The sequence below is a fragment of the Zootoca vivipara genome, chromosome 1, assembly GCF_965207765.1.
Source record: "Zootoca vivipara chromosome 1, rZooViv2.hap1.1, whole genome shotgun sequence".
NCBI lineage: Eukaryota > Metazoa > Chordata > Lepidosauria > Squamata > Lacertidae > Zootoca > Zootoca vivipara.
This window is the reverse complement of record NC_142582.1, coordinates 118,246,463-118,272,867: the sequence shown is the minus strand read 5'-3', so window position 1 is coordinate 118,272,867 and position 26,405 is coordinate 118,246,463. Positions and strand designations below refer to the sequence as shown.

At 40.5% G+C, this 26,405-nt stretch overlaps 1 protein-coding gene across 2 annotated transcripts in view; it reads left to right on the top strand.

Annotated features, from left to right (window-relative positions):
* SETD3 (SET domain containing 3, actin N3(tau)-histidine methyltransferase) overlaps window positions 1-25,666 on the top strand; it is a 58,000-nt gene extending 32,334 nt beyond the window's left edge. For both annotated transcript variants that reach the window (XM_088673244.1, XM_035106365.3), the window contains exons 7-13: window positions 10,621-10,679; window positions 11,952-12,066; window positions 18,405-18,479; window positions 21,142-21,308; window positions 22,119-22,204; window positions 23,239-23,399; window positions 24,277-25,666. In XM_088673244.1, the coding sequence (XP_088529370.1) occupies window positions 10,621-10,679; window positions 11,952-12,066; window positions 18,405-18,479; window positions 21,142-21,308; window positions 22,119-22,204; window positions 23,239-23,399; window positions 24,277-24,723 (1,110 nt within the window). In that variant the 3' untranslated portion in view covers window positions 24,724-25,666. The remainder of the gene's footprint in view (window positions 1-10,620; window positions 10,680-11,951; window positions 12,067-18,404; window positions 18,480-21,141; window positions 21,309-22,118; window positions 22,205-23,238; window positions 23,400-24,276) is intronic.
* The last annotated feature ends 739 nt before the right edge of the window (window positions 25,667-26,405 follow it).

The following is a 26,405-nucleotide window of genomic DNA, read 5'->3' as shown; positions in this document are numbered from 1 at the left end:
TGGTCATGGTACAGTGGTACCTCGGTTTATGAACACAATTTGTTCCGGAAGTTTGTTCATAAACTGAAGCGTTCATAAACTGAAGTGAACTTTCCCATTGAAAGTAATGGAAAGTGGATTAATCTGTTCCAGACGGTCCGTGGAGTACGTAAACTGAAGCGTTCATAAACTGAAGTGAACTTTCCCATTGAAAGTAATGGAAAGTGGATTAATCCGTTCCAGACGGGTCCGCGGAGTACTCAACCTGAAGCGTACTTAACCCGAAGTATGAGTGCAATTGGTTCTGGAAGTGCATACTTAACCTAAAGTGTACTTAACCTGAAGCGAACTTTCCTATTGAAAGTAATGGAAAATGCATTAATCCGTTCCAGACGGGTCCGCACTCAGCCTGAAGCGTACTTAACCCGAAGCAAGGGTGTAATTGGTTCTGGAAGTCTGTTCATAAACTGAAGCGTTCATAAACTGAAGCGAACTTTCCCATGGAAAGTGAATTAATCCATTCCAGATGGGTCTGTGGCGTTCGTAAACCGAAAATTCGTAAACCGAGGTGTTCATAAACCGAGGTTCCACTGTACTATATACCCATCATATGCTATACATGAGTACAAGTTCCATTGATGTTTGCTTCAAGTAAATATGCATAGAATCAGACCATTAGTAACTTTGATTCACCACATTGTTAAATGGAAAATATTTAAATTGTGCTTGATTCTAATTAATTGTAATTAGTGTGACTTTAAAATTCATAGCACTGCAATCTTAAGCATATTTATTCAGAATGTCCCAGTGTATTCAGTGAGTTTATCCTAGGTTAGTGTTTATCCTAAGGCACGATCTTTTTCATTGTTTTATAGGCCAGCTGGAAGGTGACATGGGTATAGTAAATAAATTTGAGATATTACAATGTGTATACCCATCTCTCTCTCTCTCCCCACCCCACCTCCCAATACCTTTGGTTTAAAGGATGCTGGTCCTTCCATATGATTAATCTTGTTTGCCCTAGAAAGCTGTGTGGGTTACCTAAGGGTACATCTTTTGAGTGTGCCTTTCTACATAATGCAAGCTGACAACAATTACTGTTGGAAGAGAAGAACTATGAAGAAATCTACTCAAAAGACATTGAGTTACTTGCAGAGTATGTGCTAGTAGAACACTGGAAAGTTCGTTGATGCACATTTAATTATAGGCTCTTATTGACTAGTGACATAGTTTTAGCTCAGGTTTTGTTGGTATTTAATTTTTAATAATAATTATGACAATAGTTCAACTTTATTTATTTAAAACACACACACACACTGCTTGATTGTAGAAAAAAACCTCTAGTACTAATTTCTTGTCAGTTATCCTTCTACTTTGCCCTCACTGGCCAGAAATTGGACAATGTATTTTCCCTTACAATCTCTTTCACTGAAAAGGTGGCAGCCTTGAATTTTTTTAAAAAATAAGAATTAGGAAAGAGGCTTGGAATATCCTTAAGGTGATCAACCTCACACCTTCCCATGACTATGCCCTCTCTATTGTTTTCAGTTGGGGTGTAGGCATTAAAATGCAATGATACTTCTCTTAGACTTAAAAAGTCATAAAGATGGTTGCAGTCAGAAGGCACAGCAAGAAACTCCTCTGTATGTCCCCGGATTACTAATACTAGGGAGACTAAAAGTTTGAATAAATTTTTCATTATCAGTGTTTCTTTGAAGGTCCAGCTAACATTTTTTTGCTATTTATATTGTGCATAAAGTTACAATATGGCGTGCTTCTAAGTATCAGGAATGATTTAGTTTACCTTGTGGCATATCACTTAAGCTCTGTTCCAGTTTAATGCCAAGCCATGGGTTGGTGATCAGAAAAATCTTTGCTTGTTCATTTGCCCCTTCTTCCTCATTTTACGCAAATTCTCCCCCCCCCACTTCCTGAGTTTTGCTAACAGTAGTTTGCTGCGATATTTGAATAAGGAAACTGTGGTTAGTACTTTGCTTCTAAATTTAAATTTGCAAACTGGGTTTTGGAAGTAAGGCACTAAATTTAGCTTCCCAGTTTAGTAGTTGGTCATAAAGTGATAATAGTATTTAGGTCTAGTAATGCATAGAAAGGTGTCTTCTGATCAATATTGTTTTGATTATATGTTGGAACTATTTTGTATATTTGCAAAAATTATATTGTTACTCTTGATTATTTTGCTACTGATTCTGACTGTAATTGAGAATCCTTGGTTTCCTCCTGGATTTTATTCTACATCCATTCTCTAATAGATGGTGTGTAAACCAATCTACATATTTTAGAAAAAAAGTATTATTGCTGACATATTGATCTTTTGTATCTGAATCGGAGTAATATACCCACCTAGTCATGATCTTAAAACAGTCTGCCCTTTTTACTGTACTTATGGAGAATCTATTTGCCATTTGCGAAATGTTTTCCCAGATATCCAGTAGTATATTTTTGCCGATTATGGGGGCCCAATTTTTCATGTCATCTCTTATTTGTTCATATTCTGTTAACGTATTTGTTAAGCAGCTGATATTATTTATTAACTTCTTTAGTTTTCATGATAAGGTGTTCGGATTCAGTCATATCTCATTATTTGCAAACATAATTTCAGTTATTCTTGTACACAATACTTAATTTGAAAGCACTCAAACCAGGTGAGTTTCTCTTTGATACGGCTATTACCTAATCAGGGAAACAGTTGATTTAATCAGCTGAGTTTTAGTTGATTGGTTAAAGCTGCATAGGAATAAAATAGTTTAAAGTGGATGTACACATATGTGTTGTATCAGTTTAGAAGAGGTATTCTGCTTCCACATGAAAGAAGAGTGGGAATGCCTCTAATAAAAGGAGTGATGCTGCCTCTTCTAAGATGCCTCTTCTTGCCACTTGTTGTATTGTGCTGGTATTAAAACAGTTACCATATATTCTGGCGTATAAGACCATAGCTGCCAAGTTTTCCCTTTTCTCGCGAGGAAGCCCATTCAGCATAATGGAAAATCCCTGAAAAAAAGGGATAACTTGGCAGCTATGGTATAAGACAACTGGGCGTATAAGATGACACCCAACTTTTCCAGTTAAAATATAGAGTTTGGGATATACTCGCCGTATAAGAAACATGACCCGGCGTATAAGACAACCCCCAACTTTTGAGAAGATTTTCCTGGGTTAAAAAGTGTACTTCATCAACCAGTGTACCTTATTAATCAAATGTTGCAGATCTGCTTTTTATATTATTTTTATTTGCTTAACAGGACTTGCAACTGCAGGGAGAAGAGGTTCTCTTAGAGCTGTTTGCTCAAAGGTTTTTCGTGGTTGACAGAGCAATAGTGGCCAGAAATTGCTGATAGATTTTACTGCAGCAAGCCTTATGCACATGCTTGTTTTTTTTCTGCACACCTTACACGTTGGCCTGAAATCATCATGTAGCATCCAGTCTGATTATTAATGAGATCTCCCCCCCCCCCCCGCCTATTAATAGGACGGGGCTGAGGAAAAGAGATCTCATTAGGATAAAGGGGAGACCACTGAGAATGAGGCAGCAAAGCATTGTGCTTGGTCAAAAGAAGAAGGAGAAAAAGCCTTGAGCTCTGTGTTCAAAGACATGCAACTTAACAAAGTGAAAATCTTAAGCCTCTAAGTACCTTAAAGTCCCCTTGCTTTTTTTGCCACAAAGGTTGAGATGATACAAATAAAATAACCCCATCTTGGGGTTCAGGGATTCCTTGTGGCTATTGGAAAGATGAGAATTGATGTATGGATTCTTTTCACCAGCAAATTAATCTCATGTGAAGACTTCTGAAGGCCTCTTCTGGCAGCCATCCTATTCTACAGCATACAGTTAACATTAACTGGTCAGTGAACTCAGATGCATGTGTGAGCTATTAATACAGGAATGAACTCAATCCAGATTCTGCAGTGCCACTACTCGCTGCAGGAAAAGAGTTGAAGGTAGTTTTCTGATTGCTCATGCAATACATTAAACAGCAATGCAAGTGGCAAATACAGGCACATTTCAGTGTGGCTCTTCTCTCCTTCCTTCTCTTTTTGTTTTTCTCTGCACTAATATATTTGTAAAATTGGAATAATTAAGAGCAAGGCTCCCATTGACAGGAGAAGAGGTGGTAATATATTTTCCTTCCCCCCCATTTTTTTTATTGATTTTCTAACATATAATATAACAAAAAAACAAATACCTCTACACACAAAAACAATACAAACACAACAAAAATACGCATACAAAAAAACCCTATCTTTACAAATTCTTATTCTTTCTTTACCATTTTAGGGTGACTTCCTCGAATCCCCCCTGTCTGCAGTTCATTGTAATTCATCTTTAGTGACTTCTAACTCCTCACTATGAATCATTTTTCAAATCTCCTTATCATAATTTCTACTTATTCACCCTTTAGAATCTTATCTTCATATTGTCTTTAAACTCTTAACATAACCTTACATTACAGCCTATGAGTTCTTCCGATTCTATATTAAAACCTCAAATATTACAATGTCAAATATCTTTCTATGCTATCCTCTTTTTTATCATCATCATTATTATTTCTCCTTTCCTTTCCCACTCCTCCCATCCCCCCAATCCTGGGCCTCCCCTTGCCACCAGGAGGTCCCAGGGAGCGAAAGAGACAGGTGGATGTGGTCCTTTTTCCCAATTAAGCCCCTCCCCCGTCTCCCCCATCCCAATAACACCCCCTCCCGGGGTGGTAATATATTTTCCAAGGTGGCATGTGAATTATGGAATTGCCTAGCTATGTGTTAAAGTGTTAGTTATAATCTGGAAAAATTATTAAGCAAATGGAGCTGCGCATGATCCTAGCGACTGAAGTAGACACACATAGAGTTGTACTACAGGCCATGATCTCTGGATTCACCATCTATTAGAATTAAATCCCCCATCTCCAAACCTTTCCTTGTTTACAAATATCCATGTAAATAGTGTTATTACTAGTCCAATAAAACGGCAGTGTGTGCTTTTCAATTAAGCATTTGTCCTAATGTTCCCATTTGCATTTTTTTTAGAAGTCTGCTACATATTCAGAGTTGACTAGAATAAAGTGAATGTAATACTGTTTCTAAAGCTAAGGAAGCATGAACTTAAAAGATCTGATTTTTGCCATTTATCAACTGGTTGCTTCATTTGAATGTCTATCTCTTTTTGATCAACCTGAAAAATTTGCATGCTCTGCAGCAGCCATATTCTATACTTTATTAAATATCTGTCAATTATAAATATCAAGGTTTTACATTAATGTCAAGATAGTACATCAAAAATTCATGGAATATGTGACTTTTTCCAAGGGTATTTAATACTTAATGCATTTGTGTCATTTTTCTTTCTAGATATATTGACAGGTTTTATTAAGTGTTTGTTAGGGAGATTTCATTTTTACCGAGGGACTGTAAAGAGAAGCTGCATGCTAAATCGATTTTTTAATCAGAGTATTCTTCTCTTGGTCACTTCAGCAGAGATACGCCAACATACTTTAAAACTCTGGAAAGCATTCTTAGAAATTCAGCAATTAATTTCTTTATAACACAATTCTATAAACACATATATTTTGCCATGAAACAGTAATAATTTTGTATTATAATTCATTATTGTTTCCTGTGCTCCATTAAGAGTAGAGCTTGATTTCTGGAACTGTACAAATAAGGAAATATCCTTTGAAAAAAGAATCTTAAAAGGTACAGATGGCTTTCAAAAACATTGTATAAAGCTGTTGACTTTTATTTTCCCTGATCATTTTTAGTTTTTGCCATTTAACACATTATTGAACACCAATTGTGTTAGATACGGAATGTGTCCACTTTCAGTGCTATTTTAGTACCGGCAACACAACCAGGACAAAACTGGAACTATAAATGTACATCCACAGATTGAGAAGTCCTATGTTTTCTTCCATGAAATAATACCTTTATGGGCAAAGCATACACATCAAAATGCATAATCAAGTTTGCATTCTGTTGCAACTTTCTTCCATGAGCAGTGTTCAATGAAAATCTGTTCCATCATTAACACCATGCATTTGTATGGTTTGGGGCAGGAAATGAGAAAATACTGAGAAAGAGCTGGAATCAGGTTAGTAACCAAGGGGTGACAAACATAGCATTTACGCATGGGCCACATAGTCCCATACGGCAGAGCAACTGAAACGATGCTCTCCAGATTTTGTACTGCAACTCACTTCAGCCCCAGTCATGACCAGCATTGAGGGATGATGGGAGTTGTAGTCCACATCTTCTGCAGGGCACCATGTTTATTACCCTTGACCCAGAGTGAATGTGTAGATTGCATATATATATATATATATATATATATATATATATATATATATATATATATAAAATTTTTATTGCAGTTTCTGTTCACACCCCCTTCCCCAATACAGATTGGTATAGTAAGGATATAGCACAGTAATATAACTAACAACTTTTCTATCTCCTATTTGCTATACCTATAATGGCTTCCATTCTTCCTTTGCTGTCATTATAAAAGCAAGTTTTTATACGCATTGGTTATCCATTGTAACCAATTTCAGACCAAATATTTCATAAGGTATCTGTACATTATATCTCAAACTTTACATTTCCCTTCATTATTTCAATAAACATTCAGATTCATATATTCATGTTTAGATTGCATGTTTTTAATGAGTATGTACTGTTAAGATTATGTCCGGGACCAGAATGCCTTAGGGAATGCCCATTTGCATAGCCTGAGATAGTAATAGGGAAGTTTCTATGTATTGAGGCTCTACTCTGCTTCCTGCTTGGCAGGGGGTTGGACTGGATGGCCCTTGTGGTCTCTTCCAACTCTATGATTCTATGATACTCTAGGCTTCCTCTGTTCATGATCCCGCTAGCATGTGAAGCATTGGGAGCGGTAGACTCGTAATCTGGGGAACCGGGTTCGCGTCTCCGCTCCTCCACATGCAGCTGCTGGGTGACCTTGGGCTAGTCACACTTCTCTGAAGTCTCTCAGCCTCACTCACCTCACAGAGTGTTTATTGTGGGGGAGGAAGGGAAAGGAGAATGTTAGCCGCTTTAAGACTCCTTCGGGTAGTGATAAAGCAGGATATCAAATCCAAACTCTTCTTCTTTCCAGAGGCAGTGATCTGCTCCTTTTTTCGTGGGGCTAAATTGGTCTATTCAGTACAAGGCTTTTAAGTGACTTTATGGGTACAGTCGTACCTCAGGAATCAAACGCCTTGTGAGTCGAATATTTTGGCTCCCAAATGCCACAAACCCAGAAGTGAGTGTTCCCGTTTGCAAACGTTCTTTGGAACCCAAACGTCCAACGTGGCTTCTGCAGCTTCCAATTGGCTGCAGGAACTTCCTTGGTTTCCGAACGTTTTGGAAGTCAAACGGACTTCCGGAACGTATTCCATTTGACTTCCGAGGTACGACTATATATTTGAATGTCATATTAAACCATAGTTCATGTTTAACACTACTCAGAATTCCCCATTTCACTCTTCCCTTGATCCTGGTTGCAAAACCCACAAGCCTTGCTTTGTTGCATTGGAATCAGAATTGTATGGAAGGGTCATCTAATATAACCCCCTGCAATCTAGCAATGCTGAACTTGGGCTTGCGGTTTGTTTCACTTGATAAGAAACTTGGGCTACAGCTGTGGTTTGTTTGTAGAGCCTAAGTTCAAAGGACACAGCAAGCTTGTGGTTTGGCATGGGCATAAGTAGAGCAAAGCAGGGAATCATTAAGCCACACTTAAACATTAGGGTGGAAGTCAGCTTTGCAGTACTACCAGCTTGCTGGACAGAACAATCCCCCCTCGCCTCATGCATTGTTCCTGGGGTTCCCCTGACCCCCTCAGCCAATTGGTTTTGTGATTGAAAGTCCCATTGTGCAAACAGAGCTTCCACTGACCGGGTTTATTAGGTGAATTCTGGTTTAATGTGATATCGAAATCAGCTGTATATTTGGCTTGTTTAAAGAGCTGTTGTTGTTTTAAAAAATCATAATAATGAAAACAAAAACAAGGTCAATTCTTAATTTTCTATAAGCCAACATTGTTTTTGTTGTTGTTTTTTACTGGATTGACATGGATTTCAAAACAATAAGGTCTGTGTGAGCTTTCATTCTCTGAAAAAGTTACCCTCTTGCAGTCTGTGGTGAAGTAATCTGATCGTCTATATCTTAATCGATGTTAAATTCCATCTTGAAGAAAACTGCCCTTCTGCATGTTTTTAAGACAAGAGTTCTAAGGCTTTATTCTGTATTAAATGTGTTCCAGTTTGGTGCCAGTAGGTGGAGTCATAGCCATTCTAGCAATCACATTTTTGCTTCAGAGCGATCTTAACCAAAAAGTATGACCGCTTAGCTAGAAGAGCCCTTTTCTTAGTTGAATTGTTACACAAAAATAATGTACAATAACAGCACTTTTTGTCTAAGGTTGTTTTATGATGGCCACTGGTATTTTCAAAAAGGGTTTGCCTGTAACAAGACAAGATGTTGGCTTTCTAATGTGTTTTCCCCCTCTATGCCAATGCAAAATATCTAAGCAATTACTAACCAGTTATCTGTGAACATTTTGTACTTTTACCAAAATCGGACCATTTGTGTAACCTTGAATTATATATTTTCACTGTATCAATGCCCACGTTGACAAACAGCAAAAATGGGATAACTGAAAAATTATGTGCTTGGCTTTGATTTCAATATGCTTTTTTATTTATAATGCAACTAGTGATAATGACTATCCTGAATTGTGACACTGAGCTTAACACAAATTATTATGAGAACATCCAACTAAAATAGTCTGAAATGAAATTTTGCATGTAAACCAAATCACTTATTTTTTATTAGTTGAGAGAGCCGTGGTTTTCAGAGCTAGTCCATCCATAGGGCTAATTTAAGGGGTTGGAGAGAGCAGACACCTGGGACATAACACCCAATTGGCAGTCTTTTGTAATATATAATTTGCCTAAAATTGTGCACTGAGCACAAGCTTTTGTTTTCTAATTGATTTACGGTTTGAGCCACTTTTACCTCATCCCCTACTGTCCTGCATACAGTGCCAGCAAGTACATTACTGTGAGAGATGATAAATTACCATGCACTTGTGATGCTAATGCATCAAGAGTAAAAAAAAAGGAAAAAGGAGCACACTACATAGAGCTCCTTGCATTAACAGTGTTGCAAAGATACATCCAAGCAAAACTCATTTGTATCATTAGAAATAACCATTCATTTGATCACTTACTGAAACCTGCCTATTCAACTGTAATTGAAATGGAATATTAAAATGATACTGTTAATGGCTCTCAATCTCTTAAGAGGGGAAAGGGTTTTTTTAAAGCATGTTCAAAAGGCTATGATTCTTTTTAGCCACTGTGTTTTAAAGTGCATAAGGCAAAGTGGCCTTGGAAGTACTTGAAGTCAGTTGGCCAGAAACGAGAGGCTAGTTCTGTGTAATTAATTCCTCTCTTAAATCATTCTTATTTCCTCATAATAATTAAGGTAGGCTTGCCATATTTCAGAAAGTAAAATTCCTGAGACACCTCCAAAGTTGTTGAGATTCCTCTTTCTGGGGCTGGTTGGGTGGCAGGCGGCAGGCATGTTATGAGCCCCTTCCCAACGGGAGAGATTTTAGATTTAGATTGGTAGAGTTGGAAGGGACCCTTAGGATCATGTAGTTCAACCCCTTGCAATGCAGGAATCTGGGGCCGGGGGAATGGTTAATGCACACAAACAAACAACCCCTCCCTGCTCAGAATTCCTTTCCCAACAGATGTGGAGCATTTCAACCCAACCCCAGAGTGAAATCCCACCATTCTGCAGAAGGAATAGGAATGGCAAATTCACATTTCCTTCACACAGATGTGAAGAGGCATTCCTTTTTACCCGCCTTGGTTTCCCCTCCAACAGATCAGAGAAGACCAGAGAGACTCCGTCCTAAATCCTAGAGAGTCCCTGCCAGTCAGCAACAGACAGAGGGACCAATAGTCAGCTTCCTACATTCCCAGTTCTAAGCATGGCCTCAGAGCTTAATTCCATTCGTCCCAATAGGGCTTACTGCCTTGTATGGTGCAGAGGCATGCAGCCTTTAACATGTGGTACGTCCAAAATATAATTATATAACATATGCATGTGACCATAACCGCTTCAACATTTAAATGTATTATGACTTTCAAGGAATGTGTAACGTCTGATTATTATTATTTTAAAAAGTAATAAAAGAACCATTCACCCCAAAAGTGTGACTAAGGAGAACATAGAATTAACATTTCAGGTTAAGAGAAGAAAAGAATTGGGACAAGCTTTTTCTCAGTCAAGTTTATATGTGTGGCGTGGAGATGGGAGTCCACCTTAAATGTGTGTGTGAGAGAGATGTTGTGGGTTCCAGTCTTTGAAATATGAAGAAACAGATTTATAGCGGCTGCTGGGCACAACAAATTAAGTTGACAGTGATGTATGAGAGCATAATAGCATGATGATCCCTCTGTAGCGCGGCTGGACGCCTCCTGCTTCATTTGGCTCTTGTTAGGATCTGTTAGGCAGCTAAATAATGAAATTCTGCTGACTGATTTCTGGTTGTTGTTTTTTGTTTTGTTTTTGTTTTTCCTTTTCAACTCATCTCTGAATCCTCTTATTTCTCAGACCCATCCTAATGCCAGCAAACTGCCATTAAAGGATTCTTTCACTTACGATGATTACAGGTTGGTTTCCCTTTTTATATAAAAGTGGGTTGTTAAATGCCTTCAAATGCTTCCCTAGAAAATAATCAAGTTATTAATCATGAATCCCTGGTCCAGCCATAGTAGTTATATTACAGATCAGAGAATATAATTAATTTAGCCATCTAGATTTTAACGTCAAAAGTTTTATAGCTAACCAGTTAGCATTAGTTAATGGTTGTTTCTAAATGCTTTATATTACTTTTTAAATTGGCCGTGGCCCACAGTTACTGTTTAATATTCTGGTATCTGTTAAAAGTAAGCCCCACTCCCAATGTCTGAATTGACTCCTAGAAAAATTATCTTAATTTTCTGACTTATTATTGAGCTGTCACATCAAACCAATACATTAACCAAAATTGGATACAACTTGTTTGTTTGTTTAGTCTGTCCCACATTCCTTTAGGTTTTCAAAAAACAGGTGCTGCAAGTTATTTATTATTATTATTACTAGTGATTTATTATTATTATTATTATTATTATTATTATTATTATTATTATTATTATTTATTACTACTACTAACAACAATTTTATTATTGGCCCCCTCCCATCTGACTAGATTGCCCCAACACTCTTGGTGGCTTCCAACAAAATATTTAAAATACAATGAACCATCAGTCATTAAAAGCTTCCTTATACAGGGCTCCCTTCAGATGTTTTCTAGAAGTCATGTAGCCATTTATCTCTTAGACATCTGATGGGAGGGCGCTTCACAGGGTGGCACCACTACCGAGAAGGCCCTCTGCCTGGTTCCCTGTAACTTCACTTCTCAATAGTGAAGTTACTGCCAGAAGGCCTTCAGAGGTGGACCTCGGTGTCCGAGCTGGACAATGCAGGTGGAGATGCTCCTTCAAGGGCTTAGACTGTTTATGGCTTTAAAGGTCAGCCTAGGTGGACAGAAGACAGTAGATTGGCATTGGATTCTGATTCCCAATTGTTTTGCAGTAGCAACAGCAGCAAAATGACACCCACCCACACCCACAAAAACTGGGTTGCTGAAATGGAGAAAGAATGAAGTTCATCTGAAAGAACTGTGAACTTGTTTCAGTTCTTGTACTGAACAGTTATTCCTTGGCTCTTAATGTACTCAGAGGCACCCTGTTCAATTCTAACAATATGTCTTTTTCACCCGACTCTGGTTGGTACTAAGAGTAGGGTTTTTTCCTGCTATTGTGAGAAAATTGGGAAGGATTATAATCTGAATTGGAACTCTTTGTCTATGGCTTTCACTAAACTGAGCATTTGTCTTGTAGATGGGCAGTTTCCTCTGTCATGACACGACAAAACCAGATTCCTGCTGAGGATGGTTCCCGGGTTACCTTAGCACTGATTCCTTTATGGGACATGTGTAATCACACCAATGGGCTGGTAAGAACAGTGTTGTTGGTGTGTGTGTGTGTGTGTGTGTGTGAGTGAGAGAGAGAGAGAGGTGTCCAACAGCACATTGACTAATCCACAGTGGCTATCCCTGGGATAATGGATATGTCTTAGGTTGACAAGATAACTCTAAATATGTCAGGATGAAGGAGATATTTTTAACAGGTGTTTAACACACAAGATACGGCCCTAAGAGTCAGATGCAGTCGTCTAGGGCATCTAACAGATTCCATCAGAACCTTCAGGGGTGTCAGGCAGGGGTGCCTTTTGGCCCCCTTATTATTTAATTTCTATCTAAATAATCTGGTGGAGACACTCAACAGCCCTGACTTTCACCCCCCGAAGATTGCAAACCGGCACATTTCGGTTCTTCTATAGGCCGATGATGCCATAATTCTCTCTAGAACCCCCATAGGGCTAAGAAGAGCCTTAAGGAAACTAGCAGCCTACTGCAATATAGAACACCTCAAAATAAACTACCAGAAGACAAAGATCTTAGCCTTCGGGAAGAAACCAAGGACCAGAAATTGGGAGCTCCAAGGTCATAAGATACAACAAGTCTCAAGTTACAAGTATTTGGGTGTGGTGGTCCAATCCTCAGGATCCAACAAAATCCATATAACATCTTCAGGGAGCGCTGGAGAAAGATCCGCAATTTCAATCCTCAAATTCTACAGATCAAAAGGAGGCTTTTACGTCCCTGCGGCCTTAAAACTATACAATGCCAAAACATTGTCCCAGCTCACCTATGGAACCTTCTTGAGCCCACCTTCCCCTTCCTTCATCTTACTTGAGAGAGTCCAATAAAAATTTCTCAGAGCCCTACTGCAGGTTCCCAGGTGCGTCTCAAATGCCTGGGTAAGATTAGAAACAGGGCAAATGAGGGTTGAGGCTCATATCAGACTTACCTCAATTTATGAATGGCTGGCCCTACAATCACACCCTCGAGGTCTGGCCCCTCTGATTCTTCGAGACCAATTTCAGTCCGGCTGGCAGTTTGCGGTCCAGGCCACTCTCCAGAAACTGGGCTTCTCACCCCAAGCCCTATTGGCCATGGGCATAGACCAAGCGAGATCCGAGGTCAGACAAAGAATTGTGGACACGGAGAGACAGCTGGACAGCATGAGGTCCCCGGATTTCAATATAGCTGAAAATGAGAAATACATTGCTGCCCCAGCAGCGTATCTCTTTTACCTTGAATCCAGAAACTCAAGAAGAGCCTTCACGCTCGCCCGAAGCTCGGCATTGCCCTCGCCAGTGCTGTTAGGCTCCTTCGGAAAGATCCCATATGAGCAGAGACTGCTCCTGCCCATTGGGGGAAGTAGGCAGCCCCGAACATCTATTTTTTAGATGCCCTCTGTTCAATAAAATAAGGCACACAGAGATACCAACGCCCCATTCTGGAGAGCCTGGCCGACCTCCCAGATAAGGCCAAACTAAAGGCCCTACTATTAGGAAAGGAGCAAAAGTTAACTCGGACCGTAGCCAGATTCTGCACGCAGATCTGCAGGACCAGTCTTCCCCCCCAGAACAAGACAGCCATTGGAATAGCAAACTCGGTATTGGACTGTGGGAAGTAGTTCCTCTGCTCGGGAGGAGCCAGACACTAGGAGGTAAAAGAATTCCAATAGTAAGCAGCAGAATGGAGGGCACCCTCTAGGCATGGAAGGTGTTGATTTGGGGATGCAAATGTTTGTTTCAGAGGATCTTACCACCTTAAAACTAATAGCTAGGCAACAGGAGAAATACAATATAATGTTGAGAAGTAAAATCAACAATACAGTGGAACCTCGGGTTGCAAACGTGATCCGTGTGGGAGGCACATTCGAAACCCACAGCGTTCGCAACCTGCAGTGCCGCGTCTGCGCATGCGTGTGACGCGATTCAGCGCATATGTGCAAAGCGTGTTTTAGTGCTTATGCGCGAGTGCTGAAACCTGGAAGTAACCCGTTCCAGTACTTCCGGGTTCGGCACGTCCATAACCCGAAAACGCGCAACCCACAGTGATCGCAACCCGAGGTATGGCTGTACAAGTTTTGCTGGGAGAAGAAAGTATGTGCAAAGTGCTTTGTACAGAAGTTGTCTTCTATCCATATCTGCAGTAAAAACTAAGATATGTTGCCTCCTTTCTCAAGCCATGATGTTTGATACCAGCTGATGGATCTCTTGTATCTCTGTTTTTCTATAGTATTAATACTAGTAATTTTGGGCTTGTTGCATGATGATCCTCCCCGTCTAGTAGGCTCTAAACCTCTGGCAGCTCCAACAAGCAGTTTGACTGTCAAGTCACAATACCGCTAGAAAATAACAATGAGAAATACATGAAGACAGTATTCTTGACAGAGTTCTTGGAGCAGGATGATCTAATTAGTAGTGTCAGGAGCAAGAGAAAGCAGGATGGACACAGTTCCAGCTAAAACCAAAAGAGCCTTTTATTATTTAGCAAGAAGAAGAAGAAGAAGAAGAAGAGGAAGAAGAAGAAGAAGAAGAAAGGCCCATGGGGGAGAGCAAGAATAGAGATGCATTATAGCTGACTGACTGGAGAAACATCCCGCCACCAACTTTGCAGCAGACTTCAAAGAAGTCTCTCTTCCAACTTTCATGCAGTGAATCAGGATTTCATGGAGCATCAGTATGGAATCAGAGGCCAGAGTTGTCCTTAGCTCACAGGGAAATGCTTCATTGACGGAAATGTTATAAGTTAATGGCTTAAGGGTGTTATCTGGGAATCACTTGCCCATTTGTTGCAGCACACCTGGGTGTAAACAGTTTTCATCTGAACTGGATATTATACTTCCCATTTGGTTGGCAAAGACATTTCTGAACCCCATGCACAGCTGCAAATAATATAGCAATCTCAAGCCTAGGTCCGTATGCAGCCCCACAAGCCTCTCTGTCTAGCCCTTGGCATTCCTCCAGGCTGCTCCTCCTCCACGCCTCTCACTAACCCTACTGTTTGCCCCCTGTAAGCCAAGCCTCTAAAGGAGGGGCGGCAGCAGTAGGGATGGATATAAGCTTCTGCCTGTACATTAGTCTTGGCTCTTCGTACCACCCAGGTCGGGGAGCCCGCCTTTGCAAACGCATTACAATAAAGAGGAACTGGTAAGACTTACTTCGGTGTCTCCTTGTCTGATTGCAAGTCCACGTAAGGGACTTCTCACAAAGTGCTCTTGCCTAAGTGGATGTGTCCTTGAATTGGGATGTTATGCATGAGTTTTGCCTGGATAGAGTGTGCGTTTGTGTAAACCTCAATAATTTGTATGGCTGGAATGTAGCCAGCTGTAATAAAGGGAGGTGTCCTCCTATCTGTTGCTCTTCCACCCCCAATCCATGAAACTGTGGTGGGGACCTATAACTAAACCTGACCAGCACTGTAACATTGAGTTTGCATTTAGCTTTAAGCATTTTCAGAAGGGGTGGAGGGAATCCAAAGTTTACATTTTGATGAAACGCTTTCTTAATGCATCATTTTGTGCATATATTGGCCTATTTTTCATTTCTTAAGGTTTACTTTTGATGTCCCTTTGATATAGAAGGGGATGTTTCCCTTGAGTTCAATGAATGTTGAAGGCAGGTTGATACTCAAAATCAAAACTGTCCATTAGCTCTTTGGATTTTATTTGGTTCAGAGCCCTTTGCTGTGGCTATTTGCTTTTCCTAGCCCCACTTCCCCCCTTGCTAGGCTGTAGCCTTTATCTCCCCTGGGTGTTGGTGCTGGGAATTAGCTAGGACTACTGCAGTAGTCCTTATGGGTTTGATCCCCCATGGATAGTTTCTTCTCATTTTTCAGCTTCTGGGACAAGAGGAAAAACAAATTTATACAGCTATAGAAATCCGACATGCCCAAATTCCAAGCTGCTTTTTTGTTTGGAACACTTGTATACAAACAAAAATGATATGGGGAAAAGGGAAACCTTTGAGAAGGACAAAAAAGCAGGAAGCTATTCCACTAGGGAACGAGAGGAACAGCTTTTTTTTTTTAAGAAAAAGAAAAAGAAAGCCCATAAAACAAGTTGCATATGCCATAAAACCAGGCACCCTCCCACAAATTCTATATATCCAAACATTAAAAGAGCCCTGAAACACTTGAAACTGATCTGTCATCCAATTTGAAGTATTTCTGATTAAAGATGTTAGTTTGAAGAAGAAGAAGAAACATTTCCCTTTGTGTTTAGATGATGGCATGTGTCAGAACAGGCAGCATACTAGAAAAAGCATTCACTTGTATGTGATATAAGATTAATACCTCCTCTAAGATGATACCTGCAACCCTCTTTTTCTTCCTCTTTCTGATTAAATAGGGCACTCTTTTAAATGAATCAAAAGATTTTAAGTCTATTGATTTAACTGATTATTCAACTAAACATTACAGCCCCAATCGAAAACCTCTGTAGTTTTTGTTTCAAATCACATCTTCAGGACACAACTATCTATGAGGCCTGTTCCTTGATATTGGTATGTTTTCTGTGTTGTACAGCTTGATTTATCAAGAAAATTCCTGCTTTATGAAAATAATATTGTGGGACAATTTCCATGTTAATAATGACCCACTTTAGTCCTTGTGGTTTGATAAAAGAAATATGGTTAAGTGGCAAGTTCTTCATCTTCCCACGGCAAAATCCCATCACCATCTAAGAATAATTGCCTAAGTTTCAGATAAAGAGATTATTTGCAAATAAATTGGAGTCCTCTGAAGAAAGTATCCCCCAATGATTCACAGTTATCCACTCCTCTTTTTGATTTAGAGTGATGAAAAATGCACTGAGAGTTCAAGTGTGTGACAGAAACTAGTTCTCCTAGTGCAGTGCTGCGGAGGGCCCCATGGGAGTGACTTGAAACTCAACACCACTGTTATGTGCCAGAGGGTTAACTCAGGACCAACACAAAGTGGTCTAAAAGGGTGCCCATTTTATAGCTTTTCTATAATTTTTGAGAATTTTTGGAGAACAGGTGAGGCCCCTGCAAACTGGAGGTGCGCAAATGTTATTCCCATCTTTAAAAGGGGGGGGGATTATCTGACCAAACTCTCACCAGTTTCCTTAAGAAATGCCTTCATTGAACTTTGTTTCAAAGCGATGCTCACTGCAGTCTTGGATGGTTCTTTTACAACAAGGTCCAGGATGCAGAGAGACTTTGTACTTGTGGTCAACCTCAGGTAGAAGACATCGGCCATTATCTGTTAGCCTTCCCCTTATACAGAGATCCAAGAGATCGCTTTCTGAACCCTTTGTTCACACAAGCAAGCAGACACACCCCAGCAGAAATCGTTTTCCCCCCCTTTTGAGTGACAATAATAGCATCAGTGGCTAACGATGCCGCTTGGCTGCCCGGGGCGGCACCCCCTGGGGGCGGGGCGCTGCTCTGCAGCGCGCATGCGCCCTGATGGCACGGTGCACGTGCCAGGACGAGCCCAGCCGGACTGTGCATGTCCGCACATGCGCAGTCCGGCTTGGCCTTGCTGCTCTGCTCGGCCGGTGCGTTCTGAAGCAGAGTGCGCTACGCGGCACCGCTGCTGGCAAGCCTCAGAGAGGCTTGCTCACGGTTTGCTGATGCCGCCGCCACCTGGCATCAACCTGCTCCATAGCACGCTCTGCTTCTTCCTGCTCGGGTGGAGGAGGCGAGGGGCAGGCCAGGGGCCGGGGGCGCTGCTCCCAGCCAGAGTGGAGCTAGGGGCGGCCCGCCCCCTTCGCCCTTCCCTTGCTACGCACCTGAATAGCACCATAACACAGAGAGTGCTCTATGTATGCACTGGCTTTAAAAAAAAAATCAGGAAAACGTAGTTGGGTGGAATTGCTATGAATTGTGGTGATTTGGAGGTTTAATCTGAAATCAAGCTGGATTTGAGTTTCATAGAATCATAGAATCATAGAGTTAGAAGAGACCACAAGGGCCATCCAGTCCAACCCCCTGCCAAGCAGGAAACACCATCAAAGCATTCCTGACATATGCCTGTCAAGCCTCTGCTTAAAGACCTCCAAAGAAGGAGACTCCACCACACTCCTTGGTAGCAAATTCCACTGCCAAACAGCTCTTACTGTCAGGAAGTTCTTCCTAATGTTGAAGTTTGTTGGTGTCTCTAGTAACCTCTCTCTTACAGCATGGATGGCAACTTGGACTTTAAAAGGGCAAAATACTAATAGAATTGGAGCTGTCAGAGATACACAAGGGAAACTGTTTTAATGCTCAGGAACTTGGCAAAGTCCTTTTTTTATTTGGCTGGAGGGCCAAGTTTGGGAAAGCCTGCTTTAAAGGAAGATCAGGTTCATAAAAACAAGGTTGAACTATAAAATCTGAAAATTTTTCTTCTTTCTTTTTAATCCTCTGTATAGATCACTACAGGCTACAACTTGGAAGATGACCGTTGTGAGTGTGTAGCACTTCAAGATTTTAAGGCTGACGAACAGGTAATCTTGAGATGTGTGTGTGTGTGATTTAACATTTGAATGAATGAATTCCATTTGTAGAATTCATGCATGTACAGATGCATCCAATTGATAGTAAATACATGCAATTCTAATTTAGCTTCAGGAGTCTTGTTAATTTTCACTAGGAGTGTTCCATGAGACATTCCTTACAAATGTGCTATAAAGAATGAGGATAGATAGCTCTCTCTTTTTGTAGCATAAAAAGTGCATTTGTCATTGCAAAGGAAGAAGAAAGCCTTGATCTAAAGCAGCCTTACCTTGTGCCATGAGTAACTCAGCCATTTTTTGTTTTGAATGATAGCACATTGGTAGAAAGGTTCACACATCTTAGGTGAGGGCGTTTAAAATACTTGATCTAAGCATCATGAGCTGAGCAGCCATTGTTTGTTCAGCATTTTGCTCTTTGGCATTACTTAGTTCACATTCAGCTGTTTTCTGACTTCTTACCAGAAAATAAAAGATGATGTCACTAACCAATTCAGCTGTCAGGATCCATTCTCCAAGGGATGTATAGCTCCTTTTAACAGGCATCAATATCTGCCTTCAGTGCTCACTTCTAATATCCTTGCGATTCATGTTGTCCATTATTACTGTTGACCATTAATTCTTTGACTTCCCTGTGATGTAGTATAAAAAGCTATTTGTTAATGCTGTTTATACCCCACCCTGCCACAACAGCTTGAAGTGGATGCTTCATATAAGTTTACAATTTCTTATAAATTTCTTGCAATTCTGAAACATGCCCCAGCTTCTAATTTAGCAAACGACAATATTAAGTAAAATTATTGGGTGTTCTCATAGTCCGTTGCGAACTGCCCTGGGATCTTCGGATGACGGGCAGTATACAAATTTAATAAATAAATAAGATAAAAGAATAAAAGAAATTAGGTCATTTGTCCCCATAAACTTGCACACAATTAAGTTAAATTTGGTACTTTTATATGTGGGGAAAGTGGAAAGAATATTATGCCCCCTTCTCTAGAGTCCAAAAATCCAGGCATACATTAGCCACCAGTACCTGAAAAGCAGCATGGTGCCTGGCACATGAATTACTAAAGCGATCAGGATGCAGATTTTCTTCTTCTACTGATGCATGCTGCTGTTCGGGGGACCTGGTTCCTACCTCCTCTGAATCTCTGTTTTGTTCCTTTCCCAACTGTGCTCCCTTCCTCTTGGTATACGCAATGCCAGGCATAGGCAAACTCCAGCCCTCCAGATATTTGGGACTACAATTCCCATCATCCCTAGCTAACAGGATCAGTGGTCAGGGATGATGGGAATTGTAGTCCCAAACATCTGGAGGGTCAGAGTTTGCCTATGCCTACACTATACTCTGCACCCTTACACTGATATGTATGTGGGCTTGCAGCAAGACCTTGTTTTCCTCTCCATCCCCACGAAGAGGGGAACAGACCAGAATATTCCAGCAAGCACAGGGCCGGCCCACTTATGGGCCAGGGCAAAGCAGCTGCCTCAGGTAGCAGAAGCCTCCGAAGCAGTGCCGGCATTGGTCCCACCAAGATCTTGAAATCAGGAGAAACCTTGTGAGATTTTGGCAATATCTCACCAGTGGTTGATGCTGATGCCAGCGCCGCAGCTGGCTAGCAGAGCTGGTGACGAAATGGGTCACACTGACCCTGGATCCCACTTCTCACTAGTGGGCATAGGTTTCCATTTCTAGTTATTAGGAAAACTTACTGGCTTTGGTGTTTTGCAAAAACTTTGCACACCTGCCACTCAGGTGCTCTTTGCTTTTTCCATTAAAAAGACCAAGTATAAATCCACTGATGGCGAACAGAATGCGACAGAGGTGAAGGATGAAGCAGAGTTGATACACTGGAGAGAGGATAAGCATTCTCTTGGATATCTGTTGAAAAGGGGGAGCACTATCCAAAATTAATCATAGGGCACCAGTCCTGATAGAATTAAATGTTATTTAACACATAGAGTACACCTCGAGTCTCTCTGCTAGCTAGCTTCCATTCAGTGGTCTTGGGAAGGTAAGCAGAAGGAAAATCTCAGTTATCCCCCCCACCCCCGCTGCGTAGTATCAGACAGAACCCAGTTCAGGAATTTGTTGTTGTTTAGTCGTTTAGTCGTGTCCGACTCTTTGTGACCCCATGGACCAGAGCACGCCAGGCACTCCTGTCTTCTACTGCCTCCCGCAGTTTGGTCAAACTCATGTTCGTAGCTTCGAGAACACTTCAGGAATAATATCCAGTAATATTTTTGAGGTCCCTTTAGAATGTGAATGCCATCTTTTTAGGTGAGGCGTTCTCTTTCTTTGCTTGGTCAAGTCATTTGACAGCTCATGGTACACTATTTTTGGGGGAAAGCTGCACTTCTGCCTGTGTGAATTCTCTTGCTCTCTGTTTCTAATGCATATAGTTCTGAAGATGGTCAATGGAGGACACATGCGATTAGAGGTCTCTATGTTTAGAACAGCGTCCAGAGTGTCGCAGTTCCTAGGGTTAAAGTTTGCCTTGTCCGTTATTTGTTATTTAAAGATAGCATTCTCATATGCATTGTGGTCTGCAACATTATAGTATTTTTGGGAGGGGGGGTAATGTGTAATTTGTCATTCCCTGAGTTGATCCTAAGCTATTTTTCTGTCCCTTCGCTTCTCTTTTCATCCTCCTAGATTTACATTTTTTATGGCACTCGGTCAAATGCTGAATTTGTGATCCACAGTGGGTTTTTCTTTGATAATAATTCACATGACAGAGTGAAAATAAAGCTCGGAGTGAGTAAAAGTGACAGGCTGTATGCTATGAAGGCGGAGGTCTTAGCTCGCGCTGGCATCCCAACGTAAGTCAAATTGAAAGACGCTGTTTTTGTATTGAAACATTTCAAGCTCTAAGGTCAAGTAGAACATTAGAGCAAAACTGCTGTTCATTAAAGTAGGCGGAGCCTACATTATATCTCACTCCTATATAGTTATCTTAAATTGCTGTTATTAAGCATGTTTGCCGATTATGAGACACGTTTACCAACATCTTTAGAATAAATTGTCTGTTGGAGGGCAAGAGAATATGCCAGTTTGCTATTTTTGCTCTCTGTTTCCCCTCGTTATAAAAGTACTGTCATGGTCTATTTGTGACCTGTAATGCTTTTCAGCATCCTTCATTTTTGAACCATAAATCCAAACACACTCTGTTATTTTTGAACCATAATCCTTTTAATTCAGACTATTGTACAATATCTAGTCACTGTTCTTTGGTTGAATTGCCAGCCATGTTGCTAGATTGAATAGATTCTCTTCTAAAGGATTTTTCATTAGTTTTTGATGGTCAGTATGTCATGGGAGCAAGTGTTCATATTTTGTAGCTTGGAAATGAGATTCCATAGGTCTTAACGTGGTAAATGAAAGCATGCACAATTTTTATTAGATAGTTATATAAAGCAATAGTAAAGTAATACTTGACTAATCTATTATAGAGGAGGAATTGCTCAATTTTTATCTGAGAAAAGTTTGAACAGCTTCAGTTTAATGCTCAGAAATTGGATTGACCCTTATACAGCTTCACTTTACAATAATAAGAATATATTATAAATTAAGGATTTTCATACTGGATAATCAAGCTACCAAAGACTGACATCTCATTCACTTTTTTTCAGTTCTAGTGTATTTGCCTTGCACTCTACAGAGCCTCCAATCTCAGCCCAGCTTCTGGCTTTCCTTAGAGTGTTTTGCATGACGGAAGGTAAAAAAAAAACCTTTAGGAAATATTGTATCAAATTTTGTTTGATTGTTTGAAGGTCAAAATGGGATTAAGGAAAGAAAGTTCAGCCCTCCAAAGAATTCCAGAGAAATTACTAGCCCACCAAAGAAAAAATATCCTAGCCTTTTTGACCATATATACCAGGCATCCCCAAGCTTCGGCCCTCCAGATGTTTTGGACTACAGTTCCCATCTTCCCCGACCACTGGTCCTGTTAGCTAGGGATTATGGGAGTTGTAGGCCAAAACATCTGGAGGGCCGCAGTTTGGGGATGCCTGATATATACCATCCTCTGGTAGACATTGATGGAACATTGAAGATACGGAAAGACGAGTTGGAAGGGATCCTGAGGATCATCTAGTCCAACCCCCTGCAATGCAGGAATATCCAGCAGTCCCATGCAAGGATTGAACCTGCAACCTTGGCATTATCAACACCATGCTGTAACCAACCTAGGGAAATTTTACTTGTCACCATTGATTACAGAAGTGGCTATTTACAAGCCTAGTTTGGAAGCCAAAATATATTCTTCAGAATTTTTATACCTCTTTCCTCTTGGAGATGCTATATTGAGGAAGGTGGGGAATTGCAAATAAAAGATCATTAGTTAGGTATTTATTGATCACTTTATGCAAAACAAAAAACAAAAAAGCCCAAAATCCTCAAGGCGAGTTTGCAAGATGAAATAAATAAAAGCAAATTAAAACCACAAAAAATTTAAAATGATGAACAATACACACTCTGTGATAGTGAAACCTTCTTAGGCTGTGATATTTTCACAGACTTGACAGGAAGAAAATCACATTGAACTTGGTGATGGCCAGAATAAATGGATCAATTCTCTGTTTGAATTTAGAGAACCAATTCTGTGCCATTAAAGTCTGGAGCTTCAGCTCTGAAGAACTCAGAAAGCAACAGGTCCACTTACTAATGCTTATGAATGGTTCGGTTTTGTTAGCCTTCCCAGAGGCCAAAATAAATGGAGCAATTGCTGATTGTGCTTTCTCCTCCTCACAGATGAGCTGAAGGAACACTTGATAGGAGAGCATGCAATCGACAGAATCTTCACTCTTGGCAATTCTGAATTTCCAGTGAGCTGGGACAATGAGGTGAAACTATGGACATTCCTTGAAGCCAGGGCATCTCTTCTGTTAAAAACCTACAAAACCACTATTTTGGTAAGGCTTCTAAGAGCATGCTCGTACTTCTAAACCTCACAGGATATTTGGTCTAAACTCATAGGAATGAGTTCGTCTTTTAAAAACATTCCCTTTGGTGCCTTTCTCCTCTAGAAAGGAGTGTTCTTTGTGCTTCAGAGATGTTTAGAGGTGTCAACTCATCATTGGGCTGCTGCACTGTAGGTTTTCTTAACTTTGTATTCAGAAATGGACCATGATCTACAGCCCACATGCTGGGCTTCTGAAAAAAGCAATTTTCTATTTTAGTATGTGTGCGGTACTTTGGGGTTGAGGAGGCAGGGATGGACCTCTTAATACTTATGATTTATACCCACTTTTCAGATACACTCATTCCAGCTACTCTATAGCACTGTTTCCCAAGCTTGGTTCTTCTGCTTTTGGACTACAATTCCCATCATCCCTGACCACTGGTCTTGCTAGCTAGAGATGATGGGTGTTGTAGTCCAAAAACAGCAGGAGACCCAAGTTTGGGAAACACTGCCCCATAGTGTCTTTCTGGGCATGGAAACTCTTTTGTCTTCTCAAAAGGGTTCTTCGAATTGCAAACATTTCCTTTTTTTCAGACCTCCACTGACTTAAGATTCCAAGACCGTTTCATACTCGGTATTATCTGCTCACTTTAATGACTCTACTTTCTGCCCCTTATGCCTAGAACACCTATCAGCTGCTACCTTTCACTATGTATAACTGCATTCATTTTTACATTTGACCTGGCATAACAATGACATTGTTATGATTAATACAACAATGTAAAAAGCTGGTAAATTAGACCACTTACAGAAGTACAGCTTTATGGTTAAAATCCAAAGCATTGCTTAGATTATTCTCTTCTCCCCTCCCCCATTTCTGTTTTTAGGATGATAAATCTTTTTTGGAAACGCATGACCTGTCCTGTCACGCAACAATGGCTATTAAACTGCGCTTAGGTGAGAAAGAAATTTTGGAGAAAGCAGTCAAGAGTGCGGCCGCCAACAGAGAGTACTACAGCAAACAAATGGCAGAAGGAGTTCTTCTCCCCAAGTATGAAGAGAGTAATATTGCCTTACTAGAGAATACTGTGGCAGACTCAAGACTCCCAATTGTCTTGAGAAACTTGGACGAAGAGACGGAGGATCAAGAGGACTTAAAGATTGAGGAAGCCATTGGGGCAGAAGTTGCAGCAAACGGATTTGTGAATGGTGACAATTCTTTGCTTAACGGGACCAAATTGGAAAACGAAAATCTAAATCAAGAGGAAAGCAACAGAGAGACTGAAGATGCCAAAGAATCTTCTTCAGACAGTACTGATGAGGTTAAAGAATAATTCTAAAATAGTTTTGAATTTATTGTGAAATTGAAAACTAGCAGGTGTTCTCTTCTTCTTCTTCTTCTTCTTCTTCTTCTTCTTCTTCTTCTTCTTCTTCCTCCTCCTCCTCCTCCTCCTCCTCCTCGAACAGTGATTTACATTGGTGTGTTTCCTAACAATTCTTTCTGCAGAGGAAAATGTTTTTTGCTGCTTTATAATAATAATAAAAAAAGGTTTTTAAGTTATTTAAAAGATTTAGCATCCCTTTTCTACTAAGATTGCCATCTTGCTTTTGGAGGACTAGGGTCCAGGAAAAATGAGAGAGGTGGTACCTTTGGAGAATTGTGCAGCCCTCGGTTAGGAAAACGTGTTTACTTCCTAGGGAAGAGTTCGACTTTATCTGCTATCCTTCTGTTCTGTTTACTCTGACTTCTAAAATGTAAAGCTTGTTTTCTTGCCCAAGGAGGTGGCAAGTTTGACTGACTGATCACTTGGCATAAGCAGAGATCAGAGCAGCACAAAAGAGTAGATGCACTGAAAAGTAGATACACCCTTTAAAATGTAAGGTGGCAACCTTATTTTCACTAGGTTTCAAACGTTAAGAATACATTCTAATTACAGTGGTTTCTATGAACTATCGTTTATTTTGTGGTTTGGTTTACTGTACAAGAAACTTAATTTCCCACCCCACCATATCCTTGAAATCAAAGTGCGCAACTACAGTACACCCTCAGTTTTTTTGTTTTGTTTTTTAAGGCTTGACTTTTTTAAAATTTCAAAATGGCACTGGTTTAATTTGGTGAAGGAAGAGGTTGGAAGCAGCTCAGCCCAGCCTCCAGATTCAAACTGTGTTGTTCAAAGTGAGGCTGCTCCCCAGCCTTTTCAGATTTTCACAAATAACTAGAGATTTTCAAAGCTACACTTTTGACTAAGAAAATTATTAAAAGTAAAACTTGATTAATTTGTGTCTGCTACTTTTTCATTCCTTTTGCATGAGCATAAGTGTTGAATGTATCGACTTAGATTTCAGCTCGGGTTACACAGGCCGCAAGGGAGTTGGGCTAGGAGTGGTAAGCAGCAGGGTCTGGGGATGTGTGAATACACACAGCAGGGGTGAGAGGAACTGGATCCCACCAGTGTGCACCACTTTGGCATGTGGGTGGGGCACCGGCCTCTCAAATCATGTGACAACAAGCGATTCAAAGGTCAGGTATTGGCTTTCAGTGGAAGAGTCTTTGTTTGCAGTTCCAGCTCTGCAGCCATTGCTTGACTTCAAACTAGAGAGGCGCATGCGCAGAAGCGCCAAATCACAACCTGCGTGTGCACAGATCCCGGCGCTGCAGGTTACGAACGTGCCTCCCGCACGGATCACATTCACAACCAGAGCGTCCACTGTACTGACAATGACAGCTCCCAGCAACCAACTTGTTGCAATAGCGGTTGAAGAATGGAAGCCTTACAAGCTTCTTGACTCAAGTCATGAAGAACCTCTGGCCTGAAGATTGGTGCTCCTGTTTAACTCCATGATCTGTTGCCCATTGTTTCCCGTACTATTGGACTGGCAAGGTGGTGTTTTGTTTTGTTTTGTTTTGTTTTGTTTTGTTTTGTTTTGTTTTAAAAGAGCAGATAGGGAAATAATCAGTATACGGAATCCCATTGCCAAATGGAGTCATACCTCTCTGCTTCAGGCCATGTTAGAA